The sequence below is a fragment of the Sapajus apella genome, unplaced genomic scaffold (genome assembly GCF_009761245.1).
Source record: "Sapajus apella isolate SASKATOON/1434 unplaced genomic scaffold, GSC_monkey_1.0 scaffold1, whole genome shotgun sequence".
Taxonomy (NCBI): Eukaryota; Metazoa; Chordata; class Mammalia; order Primates; family Cebidae; genus Sapajus; species Sapajus apella.
Window position 1 is genome coordinate 59,635,678 of NW_022436941.1, and position 15,288 is coordinate 59,650,965.

Here is a 15,288-nt window from a genome sequence, read left to right on the forward strand (position 1 = left end):
TTCCTTTGGGTATATGCCTGGAAAAGGGATTGCTGAGTTATGGGGTAAAAAACAAAACAAACAAACAAAAAACAAAGTGCAGACGAGATATTAAAGGATAATAACAAAGTAGTTAGACTTGGAAAAATACAAGATTTCAAAAATAGAGAACAGGTATTATGATGTGGCAAATATATAGTATATAAACATGTTATATGTTATGTTATATAATAATTAGTAGACAGGATAGTCTGAACATCAGGAGCATAAGAATGTAGGAAGAAAATAAAACTGGTAAGAAGCAGATATTTAAAAGCTGGAAATTTCATATGATGTTCTCTACAATCCTGGTCTCAGAAATATAAGGAAAACTGATGTAAAGCCAAAACTATATTTAAAATTCTAAGTCTCAGACAACTTAATTGTTTTCTCTACCTGAAGCCCCCTTCTATATTTATATTAACAACTTAGAATTTAAATTGCGTATTTTACTGCATATCCACCTTCAGATTCTCAGCAACATCTACTTGAGTGACCACGTAATCTCTTGAATTAGCATTCATAAGTTTATCTAGTGTGTACAAGATACATAATTCTCATCTTTTATCTAATTTTTGACATAACATATTTTCTCTTAATTAAGCATTGAAATTTGTGAGTTAACCAAGACTAAGGTAAGTGGTAACAAAAATATCTGAACCCAGATCTACTCCACGCTATATCATAACATAATAATAAAAAAGAAGAAAATACTGAAAAAAAGTTGTCCATAATTTTACCTCCCTAATCGTTGTTCATGCTTCAACATTTATTAAGAGCCTAGCAAGTGGCTGCAAATTCCCCATGCATGAGAATCTTTCCTCTGTTAATTATTTGTTTGTTAACTCTACCTAACAACAGTTAAAAACCTAAAACTGCCTCTCCTTCTTTTTTTTTTTCCATCTGCTATCTGCAGTGGAGATGCCACCAAAATGCAGATTTCGTAAAAACCCTTCCGGGGAAGCCCACCACCCTCAAAGCTGAACCCTTGGACACAACAGAAAAAGTAAAGGCCAAGATCCAGGAACTCCTCCTGATCAGCAAAGACGGATCCTTGCTGGTAAGCAACTGGAAGATGGACATACTTTTTCCGACTACAACATTCAAAAGGAGTCTACTCTTCATCTTGGGTTGAGACTGTGGTGGTGCCAAGAACAGGAAGAAGCCTTACACCACTCCCAAGAATGATAAGCCTGAGAGAAAGAAGGTGAAGCTGGCTGTCCTGAAATACTATGAGGTGGATGAGAATGGCAAAATTAGTCACCTTCATCGAGAGTGCCCCTCATATGGTGCTGGAGTGTTTATGGCAAACCACTTTGACAGACATTATTGTGGTAAATGTCTGACTTACCGCTTCAACAAATCAGAAGATAAGTAATTGTGTACGAGTTAATAAAAGATATGAACTAACATCTTTTTTAAAAACTCCCCAAAAAACCAAAAACCTAAAATCTACAGATGGCTATCGGAAACTGCTGATAAGATATTGAGAAAAGTTAAAATTTGACCAGAGAATGGAGGGGCATATAAAGACAAATTCTAACTAACGTACATGGGACTTAGCAATCACTTCTAATACTAGGCTGCAGAATAATTTAAAAAAGGAAAGTTAGGTGGAGGATCCACTATCCCCAAAGCAGTCTCCCACCCAAAACATGTGGCCCTATTTGGCATATGTAATAGAGTCACAGACCTTTCAGACTGAAATGGCAACACAAGGCCGTCATTCTTTAAAATATTAAGGTAGGCATTTTAGAATTAGGCACATTATCAATTGGCTATAACAAATGTCCAACCATAGGGAAATAATTAAATCACAGTATATACGCATGATAGAAATGTGGCTGTTAAAAATGAAGGTTTTGAGATATGTCAAATGATTTAGAGAAATGGTAAGTATGCATATTACCAGAAATACCTAAATGTTAGTTAATGGTTCATATTGGATATTTCCACAGCACTTTTCAACTAAACATACTGCATTCAGAATTTCTATAAAGGCAACTTACAAGGTAATAATAAAATACTATGACTCTAGAATTTAAAAACCTGTAAAGTTAAATGTTCTCCTTATCCTTTTAGTAAGTGAAATATTTAGTTTGTATTTAAGCCACAACTGTATATATCTTAAAATTTAAGGAGAATCCAATTAATTACCTATGATCTAGGGTCTTAGTATTATTATTTAAACAGGCTGTAACTCCAAAAACAGGGCCCAGAGAAAGGCAAAAATAGCTGCAACTTTTTTTTTAAGGTTGAGTTTTTTGAGCACTTTTTTTTTTTTTTTTTTTTGAGACAGAGACTCACTCTGTCACTGAGGCTGGAGTGCAGTAGCACGATCACAGCTCATTGCAATCTCTGCCTCCCGCATTCAAGCAATTCTTGTGCTTCAGCCTCCCAAGCAGCTGAGATTACAGGCATGTGCCATCACATCGGCTGCTTTTTGTATTTTTAGTAGAAATGGGTTTTCACCATGTTGGCCAGGCTGGTCTTGAACTCCTGGCCTGGCCTTTTGAGCAGTTTTCATTTACAGAAAAAATTAGGCTGGGCACAGTGGCTCACACCTGTAGTCCTAGCTATTCGGGAGGCTGAGGCAGGAGAATAGCTTGAACCCTGGGGTCAGAGGTTGCAGTGAGCCCAGACCATGTCACTACATTCCAGCCTGGGCGACAGAGCAAGACTTCGTCTCCAAAAAAAAAAAATTAAGCAAAAAGCGCAAAGTTCCCATATTATCCCCACTCTTCCCCTCAATTTCCCTGGTTTTTGCTTTTTTCGTAATTAAGAAATTGCTTTTATTTGAAGCTCCCCAATTTTTAACATCTTGCATTAGTGTGGTATGTCTGTTAGAGTAAACGAGCCAATACTGACATACTGTTATTAGCTAAAGTCCACAGTTTACAGTAGAATTCACTCTTGGTGTCATATATTCAATGGGTTTTGACAAATGTGTAGGTGTACATCTGAGACAGCAGGTTCAGTTACGGACCACTGCAATAAAGTATCACAATAAAGCAAGTCACACACACATTTTTTGGTTTCCTAGTGTATATGAAAGTTATGTTTACACTGTTATACTACAGCTTATTAGGTAGGTGTACAATAGCATTATGTCTAAAAAAGTGTGCACACCTTAATTTAAAAACACTTTATTGCTAAAACAATGTTAACAATCATCTGAGCCTTCAGCTAGCTGTTATCTTTTGTCTTGCCTCGATGTTGATGGCAACTGACCAATCAGGGTGGTGGTTGCTGAAGCCTGGGGTGGCTGTGACGATTTCTTAAAATAAGACAATAAAGTTATCAACATCAATGGATTCTTCCTTTCATGAAAGCTCTCTCTGTAGCACACAATGTTGTTTGATAGCATTTTACCCACAGGAGAACTTTTCAAAATGGGAGCCAATCCTCTCAAACTCTGTTTCTGCTTTAACAACTAAGTGTATGTAGTATTCTTTATTCCAGTAGGGGCAGGGAATCACTGATCACAGCTCACCATAATAAATATGATAATCTTAAAACTTGAAATATTGCAAGAATTCCCAAAATGTGACAGATGCAAAGTGAACACGTGCTATTGAAAAATATGGCCCCAATAGACTTGCTCAATACAAAGTTGCCACAAACCTTCAATTTGTAAAAAAAAAAAAAAAAAAAAAAAAGTATTATCTGCAAGACACAATAAAGTGAATTACAACAAAACAAGGGACGCTTGTACAATGGCATGTATCCACCATTACAATATCATATAGAATCACAGTTTTGCTGCTCCAAACCTCTACGCTCCATCTATTTATCCCAACCTCCTTCCCCGTGCAACCTGTGGCTGTTTTCCAGCTACCACAGCAGAGTTGATTAGTTGGAACAGAAATTAACCTCTTGCAAAGCCCAAAATTTAATATCTGGTTCGTTACAGAAAAAGTTTGCTGACCACCAGGATATGGAAACAACCAAAGTATCATCAGCGGATGAATGGATAAAGAAAATGTGCTATATATACACAATGGAATACTATTCAGTCTTTAAAAAGACGAAATTTCTGTCATCTGTAACAACAGATTGCAGAACGCTGCTGTCTACAAGAGTCTGAGCGTCCAGAGAAGAAACCTGGAGGACATTATACTTACAAGCCAAGCATGGAAAGAAAAATACTGCATAGTCTCACATGTGGAATCTCAAAAAGTAGTGCTCACGGGAGTAGAAAGTAGAATGGTGGTTACCAGAGGCTAGGGGCGCAGCCCAGGCAGTTGGATGGGAGGGGGATATATTAGTTAAAGGGTACAAAGTTTCGCTTAGACAGGAGAAATAAGCTCCCGAGATCTATTGCACAGCATGGTGACTATAGTTAATAACTCCAGGCATGCTGGCTCACAACTGTAACTCCAGCACTTTGGGAGGCCAAGGCAGAAGGACTGCTTGAGCTCAGGAGTTGGAGACCAGCCTGGGTAATGAAGCAAGACCTTGTCTCTACTACTAAAAATAATAATAATAATAATAACCTGGGCATGGTGTGTGCCTGCAGTCCCAGCTACTCAGGAGGCTGAGGCAGGAGGATCACTTGAGCCCAGGAGGTCAAGGCTACAGTGAGCCATGACTATACCACTGCACTCCAGTCTGGGTGACAGTGAGACTTATATGTTTCGAAATTAACAAATGAGTAGATTTTAAATGTTCTCATTATAAAGAAATGTTAAGTATATCATTTTATTTTGACTTTTTAAAAAAATAGTCTTTACTTTGTGACTTATAGAATTAACAAGTTGCTCGGTATATTTTATAGCTGTAGCACTGATGATATCTGCATTAATCAATAAATACTATCAAAACACAATGGACCTAAGTACAAAACTTCCCTGAAAAATCCTAATACGTTTATTATTAATATCAGTGGCAAAGGTTTAAGTCTGAGGAAAAAAGGGTATCTCTATGTATTGGCAACTTCGAGTTCTATAGGTTAACTCTAGGGGGGAAACCCCGCAAGTGCCGTGGCAAGGTTTTGAAGCCTCAGCCTGTTCCCATATAAATACTGATTTAGAAAAGAGTTACAAATGTAGGCACATAGTTATTCCTTTATATCACCATATATAATCTTATAGTTACTTATAATCATAAAGATATATACTCGATATAACCTTTAATTTTACTAATGACTATCAGGTTATGAAGCATGGAACTGAGGTGACATTGTGAACAAAATGATCCTAAGGCAAGATGCTCTAAGCCCTCTGTCATGCCAGCATAAGGGCTGCTGGAGGGCACCTTGGCTGTGTGGCAGTGCCAGTGCTGTGAAAGCACCCGCTATTTAGCCAGCTAGGGAAGGAGATGTCCAAAATGACTGAGACATCTCCTTCCTGGGGAAGTTAGGAGAAAACGCCGCTTCTCCATGCTCTTGTGGCAAAGCCTGATGGCTGTCAAGGAGGCCTGCAGACATCTGCGGGCTTAACTGTCTCTACCTGATGCTGTGCTTCAGTGGTCACGTTCCATGTCTACTCTCATGCCCTGCTTCTGCACCTGGTTTCTCTTTTCCTTAAAAGATAAGAATTAACAATAGTAACATAATCTTAGTGTCCTTGATATTTCTGACAAATATGCAAAGAGCGCTGACACATTAGCTTTTCTCCTCCCCTCAGCTACTTGAAAGTCTTAGGCTCCCTATCTTCAAGACACGTGACTTACCTGACCCTATCACCTACCACCATTACCTCACCCTACCTTCCCTGCCCACTGCTTTGTACTCGATTAAAGTCAGAGTATCTGGGCACTCCGTGCCACTGCAGGTCTCCACGCTTTGGTTGGCAGTGGACCCCTGAGCCCAAACTCTCTTTTCTTTATCTCTGAGTCTGTGTCTTTCATTTCTACAGTTTCTTGTCTCTGCACCAGCAGGGAGGGGCTCACAGAACCCTATAGGGCTGGACCCTATAGTTAACAACCAGACTTTGGTCTCCTGTGATTGGCTAATGGTCTCCATCTAGCAGACCTAGTTCAGGTTTTGCTTCTACTATATCCTGCCAGTAAAAAGCTGCAAAGGCAGAGAAGAGACCTTTTCCTCTATTTATCAAAAGGTGCCAGAGATGCACCTTTTGATAAATTATATAAATTATATACATGTAAATTATATATACTATATATATAAGATGGAATATTAATTAGCCTGACTTAATCATTCCACCATGTATACATGTAGTGTAACATCACATCATACCTCATATATATATGATTATTATTTGCCAATTGAAAATAAAATTTAAAAAGAAAGTTTGCTATTTGCTGACCCCTGGACTACACAATCATTAAGGTTCCTTCCAGTTTCCAAAAGTGACTACCAGAATTGACTTACCATTAAAGACAATGTAGCATATGTCCACACAAAAACTTGTACACAAATGTTCACAGCAGCGTTATTCACAATAGCCCAAAAGATGGAAACAACCCAAATGTCCATCAACTAATGAGTGGGTAAACAAAATGTGGTCTTTCATACAACTTTTGACCATAAAAAGGAATGAAGTACTGAAACATGCTACAAGATGGATGAATCTTGAAAACACTATGCTAAGTGGAAGAAGCCAGACATAAGAGGGTCTACACTGGATGATTCCATTTATCTAAAATGTTCAGAACAGGCAAATTCACAGAGATAGAAAGTAGAATAGTGGTTGGGGTGTTTAAGGGTGGGAGATGGGTAGTGCTTTTCGTAAGGTTTAAATGTTTTAAAATTGTGGTAATTGTTGCACAAGTCTGTGAATAAGCTAAAACCCACTGAATTATACTCTTTAAGTGGGTAAACTGCATATTAATAGTATGCAAATTATACATCAGTAACAATTTTTAAAATGGGAAAAGTTTTTTAAAAAAGTAATCCATCTATCCTCTGACCTAGAAATTCGACTTCTATAAATTTACCCCATAGACAGATATGCTTACCTGTAGGAAAAACTCATTTCATACAAGTATATCTATTGCAGTATTGTTTGTAATGGCAAAAAAGTAAACACATAAATGTCAATCAACAGTGGATTCAGTAAATGATTGTATATTCATACACTGGAACATTATACAGCCACTAAAAAGAATAAGGCAACTCTATATGCACTGAGATAATCTCAAAGATATATTATTATGTGGGAAAAAAAGCACAGTGGAGAACAGAATGTATAGTTGCCCACCCCCCACCTTTCCCCCGCCACCCAGAGATGTATACTTCCTAATCCCTGGAACCTGCTAATGCTATGTCACATAGCAGGGAGGAAATTAAGGTTACAGACGGAATTAAGGCTGCTAATCAGATGACCTTAAGATGAAGAGAGTTTACTCTGGATTATTCAAGTGTGCCCAATTTAACCGCAAGGTCCTTAAAAGTGAAAGAGGAAAGCAGGATAGTCAGTGTTAGAGTAATACGGTGTTAGAAAGACTCAGCCAGCCATTTCTGATTTTGAAAGTACAGGTGGAGGGGAGTTGACTGGTTGAGGGAAGGGATAAAACTTTGTTTCATTATTTTATTTTTTTGAGACAAAGGCTCTGGCCTCTGTCGGGGCTGGAGTGTAGTGGCATGATCTTGGCTCACTGCAGCCTCGACCTCTCCAGCTCAAGCAATTCTCCCACCTCAGCCTCCTCCTAAGTGGCTGGGTGCACAGGTATGTGTCAATCACCACTATACCTGGCTAATTTATTTATATTTTTGTAGAGACAAGGCCTCCCTATGTTGCCCAGGCTGATACAAACCCCAGGGCTCAAGTGATGCTCCTGCCTTTCAACGTGTTCAGATTACAGGCGTAAACCACCATGGCTGGCCAGGATGGAACTTTTCACTATACATCCTATCGTGCCTTTTGAACTTTTTAATGTTGAGAATGTGTTTTTTTAAAGTAAGGGGGGGAAATGACACATAATGGAAAAATCTCGTTAAGAATTTGCTTTATCAATAACTTGGTAATGAGAAGAGAATTTGTTTTTTTTAAAATGGCATTTGTCAAGTCTGGGACATTTTTCACTTGCGCACACATTTTATTCCAAGATTCTGTAAACCCTGCATCGATTCAGAAGAGAACCTGGATTTATACAGCCTGTGAGTGAGAATGGTGTAAAGTCTTGAGCATGAACTTTGTCCCAGATTTCTTTGGATTCTTAGAAAAACTAGGCATTAAAAGGATTTATACTGACATATAAAGAGCCCGAGGGTTAAAAAAGGAAAACTGTAGTCTGAAGAAAATGTTCTGTTTAGCACAGGTCTCAAAAAAGAGAGAGAGAAAAAAAGTTTACATCCTTTGATCCAGTAATTTCAGCTACAAGAATCATGTCCAAGATAAAAACAAACCAAAAACATAAACGAGGAAGAACAATGCAAAGAAGTTCATTACAGAATGAATTCTAACAAAACAGAAAACGATTGATTAACGTCCCATATTAGGAAACTGGTTAATTACAATATAATTGTGTACAATATAACTGTATAAAACAGTCATTCAAAATTATGTTTATAAAAACCTTGGTGACACAGCGATAGAATGAGAACAGGTAGGCCTTTAAAATTATGTTTACATGACCTTAACTCTATTTTTAAGAGTCAGAGTTGCTAGAAAATACCAAAAAGTTAGTAGTGGTGCCTGTGGGTAGCAGCATTTGGGGGATTTTTCCTACTTCCATGTACTAACATACTTTATAAATGTTCCATAATGGTATTTTTCAGGGCCTGGACATTTTTCGCTTACACACACATTTTATTCCAAGACTGTGTAAACCCTGCATTGATTCAGAAGAGACCCTGTATTTACACAGCCTTGGTGAAAGCGTGTATTACTTTTACAATTGGGAAACAAAACTAAACCGAAAAAAGAACATGTCACTGAGGCTGTCTCACGCCACTACTTAAGTTTACAGAAGCGATACTGTAACCGTCAGGAACGGAACTGCAAGCCCGAGGGTTGAAGCACCTGATTCCAAGTAGAAACAAGCGAGCCGCGCTCTGCCAGCTTTCAAGGCGGCGCTCATCAGCGGGGCCACGCCGGCCCCGCCCAGCGTCCGCGTTCCCAAGCGTCGCCCAGCTCCCAAAGACGAACCGACTGACCCAGACCGCCCCCATGCGGTCGGCTGAAATTAAGGATTAGGGAAACATCGCATGCCTTTTTTCCAACCAAGACCTCAAAAGACACTGACCCTGTCATTTTCCGCCTCCCGGAATGCCTGTCCCTTAGCGCCCACCCCGCAAACCAAGGTCCTTGCCAGGCCTTCGGGAGCTGCCCTGAGTGCGGAGCGGGCTCCAAGCCCAGCCGCCCGGCTCTGCGCGCCGCCTCCCAGGTCCCTAGCGAGGAGGACCGCGGGAACCCGCAAAGGGAGGGTGCCGCCGGCGGAGGCTCTGAAAGCGCCCCACCTCCAGACGGAGGCCGCGCGCTCGGCGCTTACCTGGACTTCCAGCGGATGCTGCCATGGTGACGACGCCCGCCGTCCGCGCAGGCGCCTAGCGGCTGGCGACCCCGCGGACCCGGCAAGGACGACAGGGAAACTACTACACAAACCACGGGCTTCGGGTAGGGGAAGAGCTAGGCGGGAGCCAGCGAAGCAGAGCCAATAGGAGCCGCGACACGCAGGCGCAGAGGCAGGCGTTCCAGGTTCGCTTGCGCGCCTTTCTGCTGTGCTGGTGTTGCCAAGCGCTCCTCGGACCGATTTCGGAAGGCCGCTGTAGCTCTGAAGACAACGCTGCGTTAGGGAATACTGCGGCGGAGGATGGAACTCTGATTGAAAGCAGTTGTTGGAGTGGGGTACGAATTCCAAAGCTGGATATATTTTCCTTTAAATGTTAGTAATATCCTAAAAGGATGTGGAATCGTTACTGATAAAAATCAGTGTTTTTGGCCCGGCACGGTGGCTCATGCCTGTAATCCCAGCACTTTGGGAGGCCAAAGTGGGCGGATTGCTTGAAGTCAGGAGTTCGAGACCAGCCTGGCTAACATAATGAAACGCCGTCTCTACTGAAAATTTAAAAATTAGCCGAGCGTGGTGGTGCGCGGCTGTAATCCTAGCTATTCGGGAGGCTGAGGCACGAGAATGGCTTGAACCTGTGAGGTGGAGGTTGCAGTGAGCTGAGATCACACCATTGCACTCCAGCCTGGGCCACAGAGCAAGACTGTCTCAAAAAAAAAAAAAAAAAAAAAGAAGCTGTTTGCACAAGATTACCGAGCTAATAACTGGAAGTTTTCTCTCCCCTATTTTGTCTCTCTACCAGCGTTCACTCAGAAAAACGCTCCCAGCAACTGGGTTCTCCCATCCATTGTCTTTCTAGCCCTCCTTAACTCCTGACTTTCTGAAGCCAAACTAGTGATCAGAATTAGCAACAAAGCTCTGCCATTTTCAGCCACTGTTACCAAAAAACGCAATCTGCCAGCGGTAGAGCTAAGATAACTATACATCACCTGACAGATAATACAAAGGGAATTTATTCTCACCCAGCCTTTCAGATAAAATATTTTTCATCACTCCAAAGCAATCACTCTCCATTTACTCCCTTCCCACCCCCAGACAACAACTCATCTACTTTCTGTCTCATGAATTTGCCTATTCTGGAATTTCATGTAAATGGAATCACAGACTATATGTTTCATCTTTTGTATCTGGTTTCTTTCACTTAGCATGTTTTCAAAATTCATCCATGTTTTAGCATGTATCAGTACTTTCTTCCTTCTTATGTTGGAATAAATTCCAGTTTGTATATACCACATTTTATGTGTGTCCATTCAACAGCTGATGGACATTTAGGTTGTTTCTACATTTTGTCATTTATGAATAATGCTGCTATGAACATTCATGGACAAGTTTTGTGTGGATGTATATGAGCACATTTCTGTGTACATATCTGTGTACATACCTAGGAGTGGAACTACTTGTTCATTTAGTAACTCTGTTTAACTGTGTGAGGAACTGGCAGTTTTGCAAATCAGCTGTACTGTCTTTCATTCCTACCAGCAATGTATGAAGATTCCAATTTCCCCACATCTTCACCAGTACTTGTTGTTACCGTGTTTAATTATAGCCATCCTAGTGGATAGGAAGTACTACCTCATTATCTTGATTTGCATTTTGCTGCTAATAACATTGAGCATATTTTCAGGTGCTGATCGGTCATTTATATATTTCCTTTGGAGAAATGTCTTCTCAAATCCTGTGCTCATTTCAATTGTGAGAATTCTTTATATAGTCTTCATACAAGTCCCTTAACAGATAATTTGCAAATATTTGCAATATTTTCTCCCATTGTGCAGGTTGTCTTTTCACTTTCTTGATGGTATTGATTGCAGTACAAGTCTTTCTTTAAAACCTTTTTTTTTTTTTTAGATGGAGTCTTGCTCTGTTGCCCCAGGCTGTAGTGCAGTAGCATGATCTTGGCTCACTGCAACCTCCACCTCCCAGGTTGAAGTGATTCTCCTGCCTCAGCCTCCCTAGTAGCTGGGATTACAGGCATGTGCCACCATGCCTAATTTTTGCATTTTTAGTAAAGATGAGGTTCACTGTGTTGGCCAAGGTGGTCTCAAATTCCTGACCTCAAGTGATCCACTTGCCTTGGCCTCCCAAAGTGCTGGGATTACAGGCATGAGCCACTGTGCCCGGCTGTCTTTTTTTTTTTAACTCCAGGGGTTCAAGTGCAGGTTTGTTACATAGGTAAACTGTGTCATGGGGGTTGTACAGATTATTTGTTGTACAGAATATTTCATCATCCAGGTATTAATCCTAGTACCCATTACTTGTTTCTCCTGATCCTCTCCCTCCTCCCACCCTCTACCCTCCAAAAGGCCCTAGTGTGTTGTTCCTGCTCTGTGTCCACGTGTCTCCTCATTTAGCTCCCAATTGTGAGAATATGCAGTATTTGATTTTCTGTTCCTGCGTCAGTTTGCAAAGTGTTTATGACATATTGGTCACAATATTACTGCAATATTTTAATATATTTTACAATAACTGACTCAATTAAAATTCCTCTTCACTGTCCATATTTTTAGAGCTGCATACTGAAGTTTGAGGCATAAAAGGTTATGTCTGATATTTGCTTTAAAATGCTCCAGCAAAGAAATAAAGGGATGGATGAAGCAAAAGAGGCAATGTGGGAGATCAGTCAGGATGATTGGAAAGATTGTGAAATTATAGAATATAGTCACAAATCTTCTTGGAAGGCTGAGAGGTTTGCATAGTTTCAGTAGAAGTTTCAGCTGAAGGCAGCCTAATCCCCTTTACCTTTAGTGATAAAGAAAAGCAAATAACTAGGGAATGCGGAGGAGTTTATCTGAATAACTTATTTACTCATATGGTCCTAAAACCAACCTTTAATCTTTCATGGGCCAGATGGCTCTCTCAGGGGGAGGGCAACCAGAATTATCACCTGCAAATGGTGTTTTCTTTAGGCCTCAAAACCTGGCCTTTAATTATTATCCATAAGTGTGTTGACTCAGAGCCTCTGTTATTAAATCTATACTAAATAAATGCCTAGAGTACCAGTTGTTTGGGACTGTAGCTGTGATCTCTCTCAGGAGTATCTGTAAGTAGCCACAGACCCCCAGCCCCATCTTACAGTGGAGATTTGTGTTTGAGTGAATTTGTTCATCTGTCACTGGGTCAGGGTATGCCGGTTGGACCCTGACAAGCAAATCTTGATATTGTTGACTCTGAGGATTGTTGTAGGCTGAGTATATAGATTTCAATCCTACTATTTCCTTTACTTTTGAGTGTTCGGAAATTTTATGGTAAAAATAAATCTAATTACTTTTTTGGCACAAAACAAGGGTTTTATAAGTTAAGGGTACATACTGCACTGGGTAAAGAATATAACAATTAGAATGTGAAACACAGGCCCCAGTTTGAGTCTGGGGCTGATTTTGGTGACATTTAAATAGGAATAAAGGTCAGGCACAGTGGCTTACACATGTAACCCCAGCACTTTGGGAGGCCGAGGCAGGAGGAGGCCAGGACTTTGAGACCAGCCTGGGCAACATAGTAAAACCCATCTCTACAAAAAAATAAAAAATGAGCAAGGTGTGTTGGCATGTGCCTGTAGTCCCAGCTAATCATGAGGCTAAGATGGGAGGATTACTTGAGCCCAGGAGGTTGAGGCTGCAGTGAGCTGTGATCACAACACTATACTCCACCTGTGCCACAGAGTGAGACTGTGTCTCAGAATCAAAACAAAACACTACATGAACACAGCTTACTTCATTTTCAAGAGAGTCCTAGTAGCTAGAAGGTTTTCTCTTAAATTCCAATTTCATTTCTAGCTGTGTGACTTTGAACAGATTACTCTCTCTCTCTGAGCTTGGTATCTAGTCTATGAAATGCAATAATAAATCACAGGGGAACTGGGCGCAGTGGCATACAGCTGTAGTCCCAGCTGCCCAGAAGGTTGAGGCAGGAGGATGGGTTAAGAACATAAGTTCAAGGCTGTAATGTGCCATGATTGTGCCTGTGAATAGCCACTGCACTCTAGGCCTGGGCAATACAATGAGACCCTGTCTCAATAAATAAATAAATTAAAAAATAAATTATAGGGTGATATTCCTTTTTCTGAAGTTTGCTTTGTCTGATAGCAACATAACCACTCCAGCTTTGTCCTGTTTTCTTTTTTAGTGTTTACATGGAATATCTTTTTCCATCCTTTTACTTTTTAACCTGTGTGTACCATTGTATCATAAGTAATTTGTATAGATGGCATATAATTTAGGTTTAAAAAAAAATCCAATCTGGCCAATGCAGTGGCTCACGCTTGTAATCCCAGTCCTTTGGGAGGCCAAGACAGGCAGATCACTTGAGGACAGGAGTTCAAGACCAGCCTGGGTAAAATGGTGAAACCCCATCTCTACTAAAAACAAAACAAACAAAAAAAATTAGCTGGGCGTGGTGGTACATGTAGCCTGTAATCCCAGCTACTCAGGAGGCTGAGGCAGGAGAACCACTTGAACCTGGGAGGTAGAGGTTGCAGTGAGCTGGGATTGTGCCATTGCACTCCAGCCTGGGTGACAGAGTGAGACTCTGTCCAAAAATAAAAAGTCCAGTCGCTGTGTTTTAATTGCCATATTTAGACCATTTACATTTAATGTAATTTTTAGTTATTTTAATTTTAGAGACAGGGTGTGGCTTAGTGGCCCAGGCTAGAGTACAGTGGTATGATCACAGCTCACTCCAGCATCAAACTACTGGGCTCAAATGATGCTCCCACCTCAGCTCCTAAGTAGCCAGGACTATAGGTGTGCACTACCATGGTTGGCTAATCTTTTATTTTAAATTTTTTGTAGATACAGAGCCTCAGTACATTACTCAGTCTGATCTTGAACTCCTGGCCTCAGGTGATCTTCCTGCTTCAGATTCCTAAAGTGTTGGAATTATGGACTTTAGCCACCACATCTGGCCTAGTATAATTTTTGATACAGCTGGATTTAGGTCTACCATTTTATCATTAATTTTCTTTGTTGGTACCTTATTTTTTTACACTTGTTTTCCTTGCTGACCTTATTTTGAATTATTTATTTTTCCAAATTTCACTTTATATGTTGGCTTTTTAAACATATCTCCTTGCATAGTTTTTTTTAAATGGTTGCTCAAGAGATGATCATTACATACCAAACTTTTTGTAATCTAATTAGAATGTTTTACCACTTTAAGTGAAATACAGAAACCTTACCATATAGGTCCTTTTACTGTCCCCTCGGTTAGGATGCAGTTTTCATCTGTATTACATCTATATGCATTGAAAATCCCATCAGATAATGTTATAAATTTTTTGTTTCAGCAGTTATATATATTTTTACAAACATATAAGTCTATTTGGTTTATCCAGAGATTTGCCATTTTGGTTGCTTTTCCTTCTTAGCAATCATCTTCCTTCCCCATGAACTTCCTTTAGCATTTCTGTTAATGGAGCACTACTAGCAACAAATTCTTTCAGCTTTCCTTCTTCTGAAAATGTCTTTATTTTGGCCAGGCATAGTAGCTCATGCCTGTAATCCCAGCACTCTGGAAGGTTGAGGCAGGCAGATCACCTGAGGTCAGGAGTTCAAGACCAGCCTGACCAACATGGTGAAACCCCATCTCTACTAAAAATACAAAAAAATTAGCCAGGCATGGTGGCACACACCTGTAATACCAGCTATACTTCTTAGGAGGCTGAGACAGGAGAATTGCTTGAACTGGGAGGCAGAGGTTGCAGGGAGCTGAGATTCTGCCACTGCGCTCCAGCCTGGGTGACAGAGTGAGACTCTGTCTTAAAAAAAAAAAAAAAAAGAAAATGTTTTTATTTCATCTTCT

The 15,288-nt window shown here is 40.3% G+C and overlaps 1 protein-coding gene and 1 long non-coding RNA gene across 4 annotated transcripts in view; one reads left to right on the plus strand and one right to left on the minus strand.

The window, feature by feature from the left end:
• Positions 1-9,606, minus strand: part of FAM151B (family with sequence similarity 151 member B) — a 59,908-nt gene extending 50,302 nt beyond the window's left edge. The window contains exon 1 of one of the 3 annotated variants that reach the window (XM_032277253.1): positions 9,415-9,606. In XM_032277253.1, coding sequence (XP_032133144.1) covers positions 9,415-9,439 — 25 coding nt within the window. In that variant the 5' untranslated portion in view covers positions 9,440-9,606. Of the gene's footprint in view, positions 1-9,168; positions 9,267-9,414 lie in introns of those variants that run through there. The other 2 variants (XM_032277255.1, XM_032277256.1) reach the window with 2 other exon arrangements.
• On the plus strand, positions 4,537-13,505 carry LOC116551170. Its single transcript, XR_004268750.1, has 2 exons — positions 4,537-4,586; positions 13,422-13,505. It is a non-coding gene; the product is annotated as an uncharacterized LOC116551170 (long non-coding RNA).
• Positions 13,506-15,288: the final 1,783 nt, after the last annotated feature.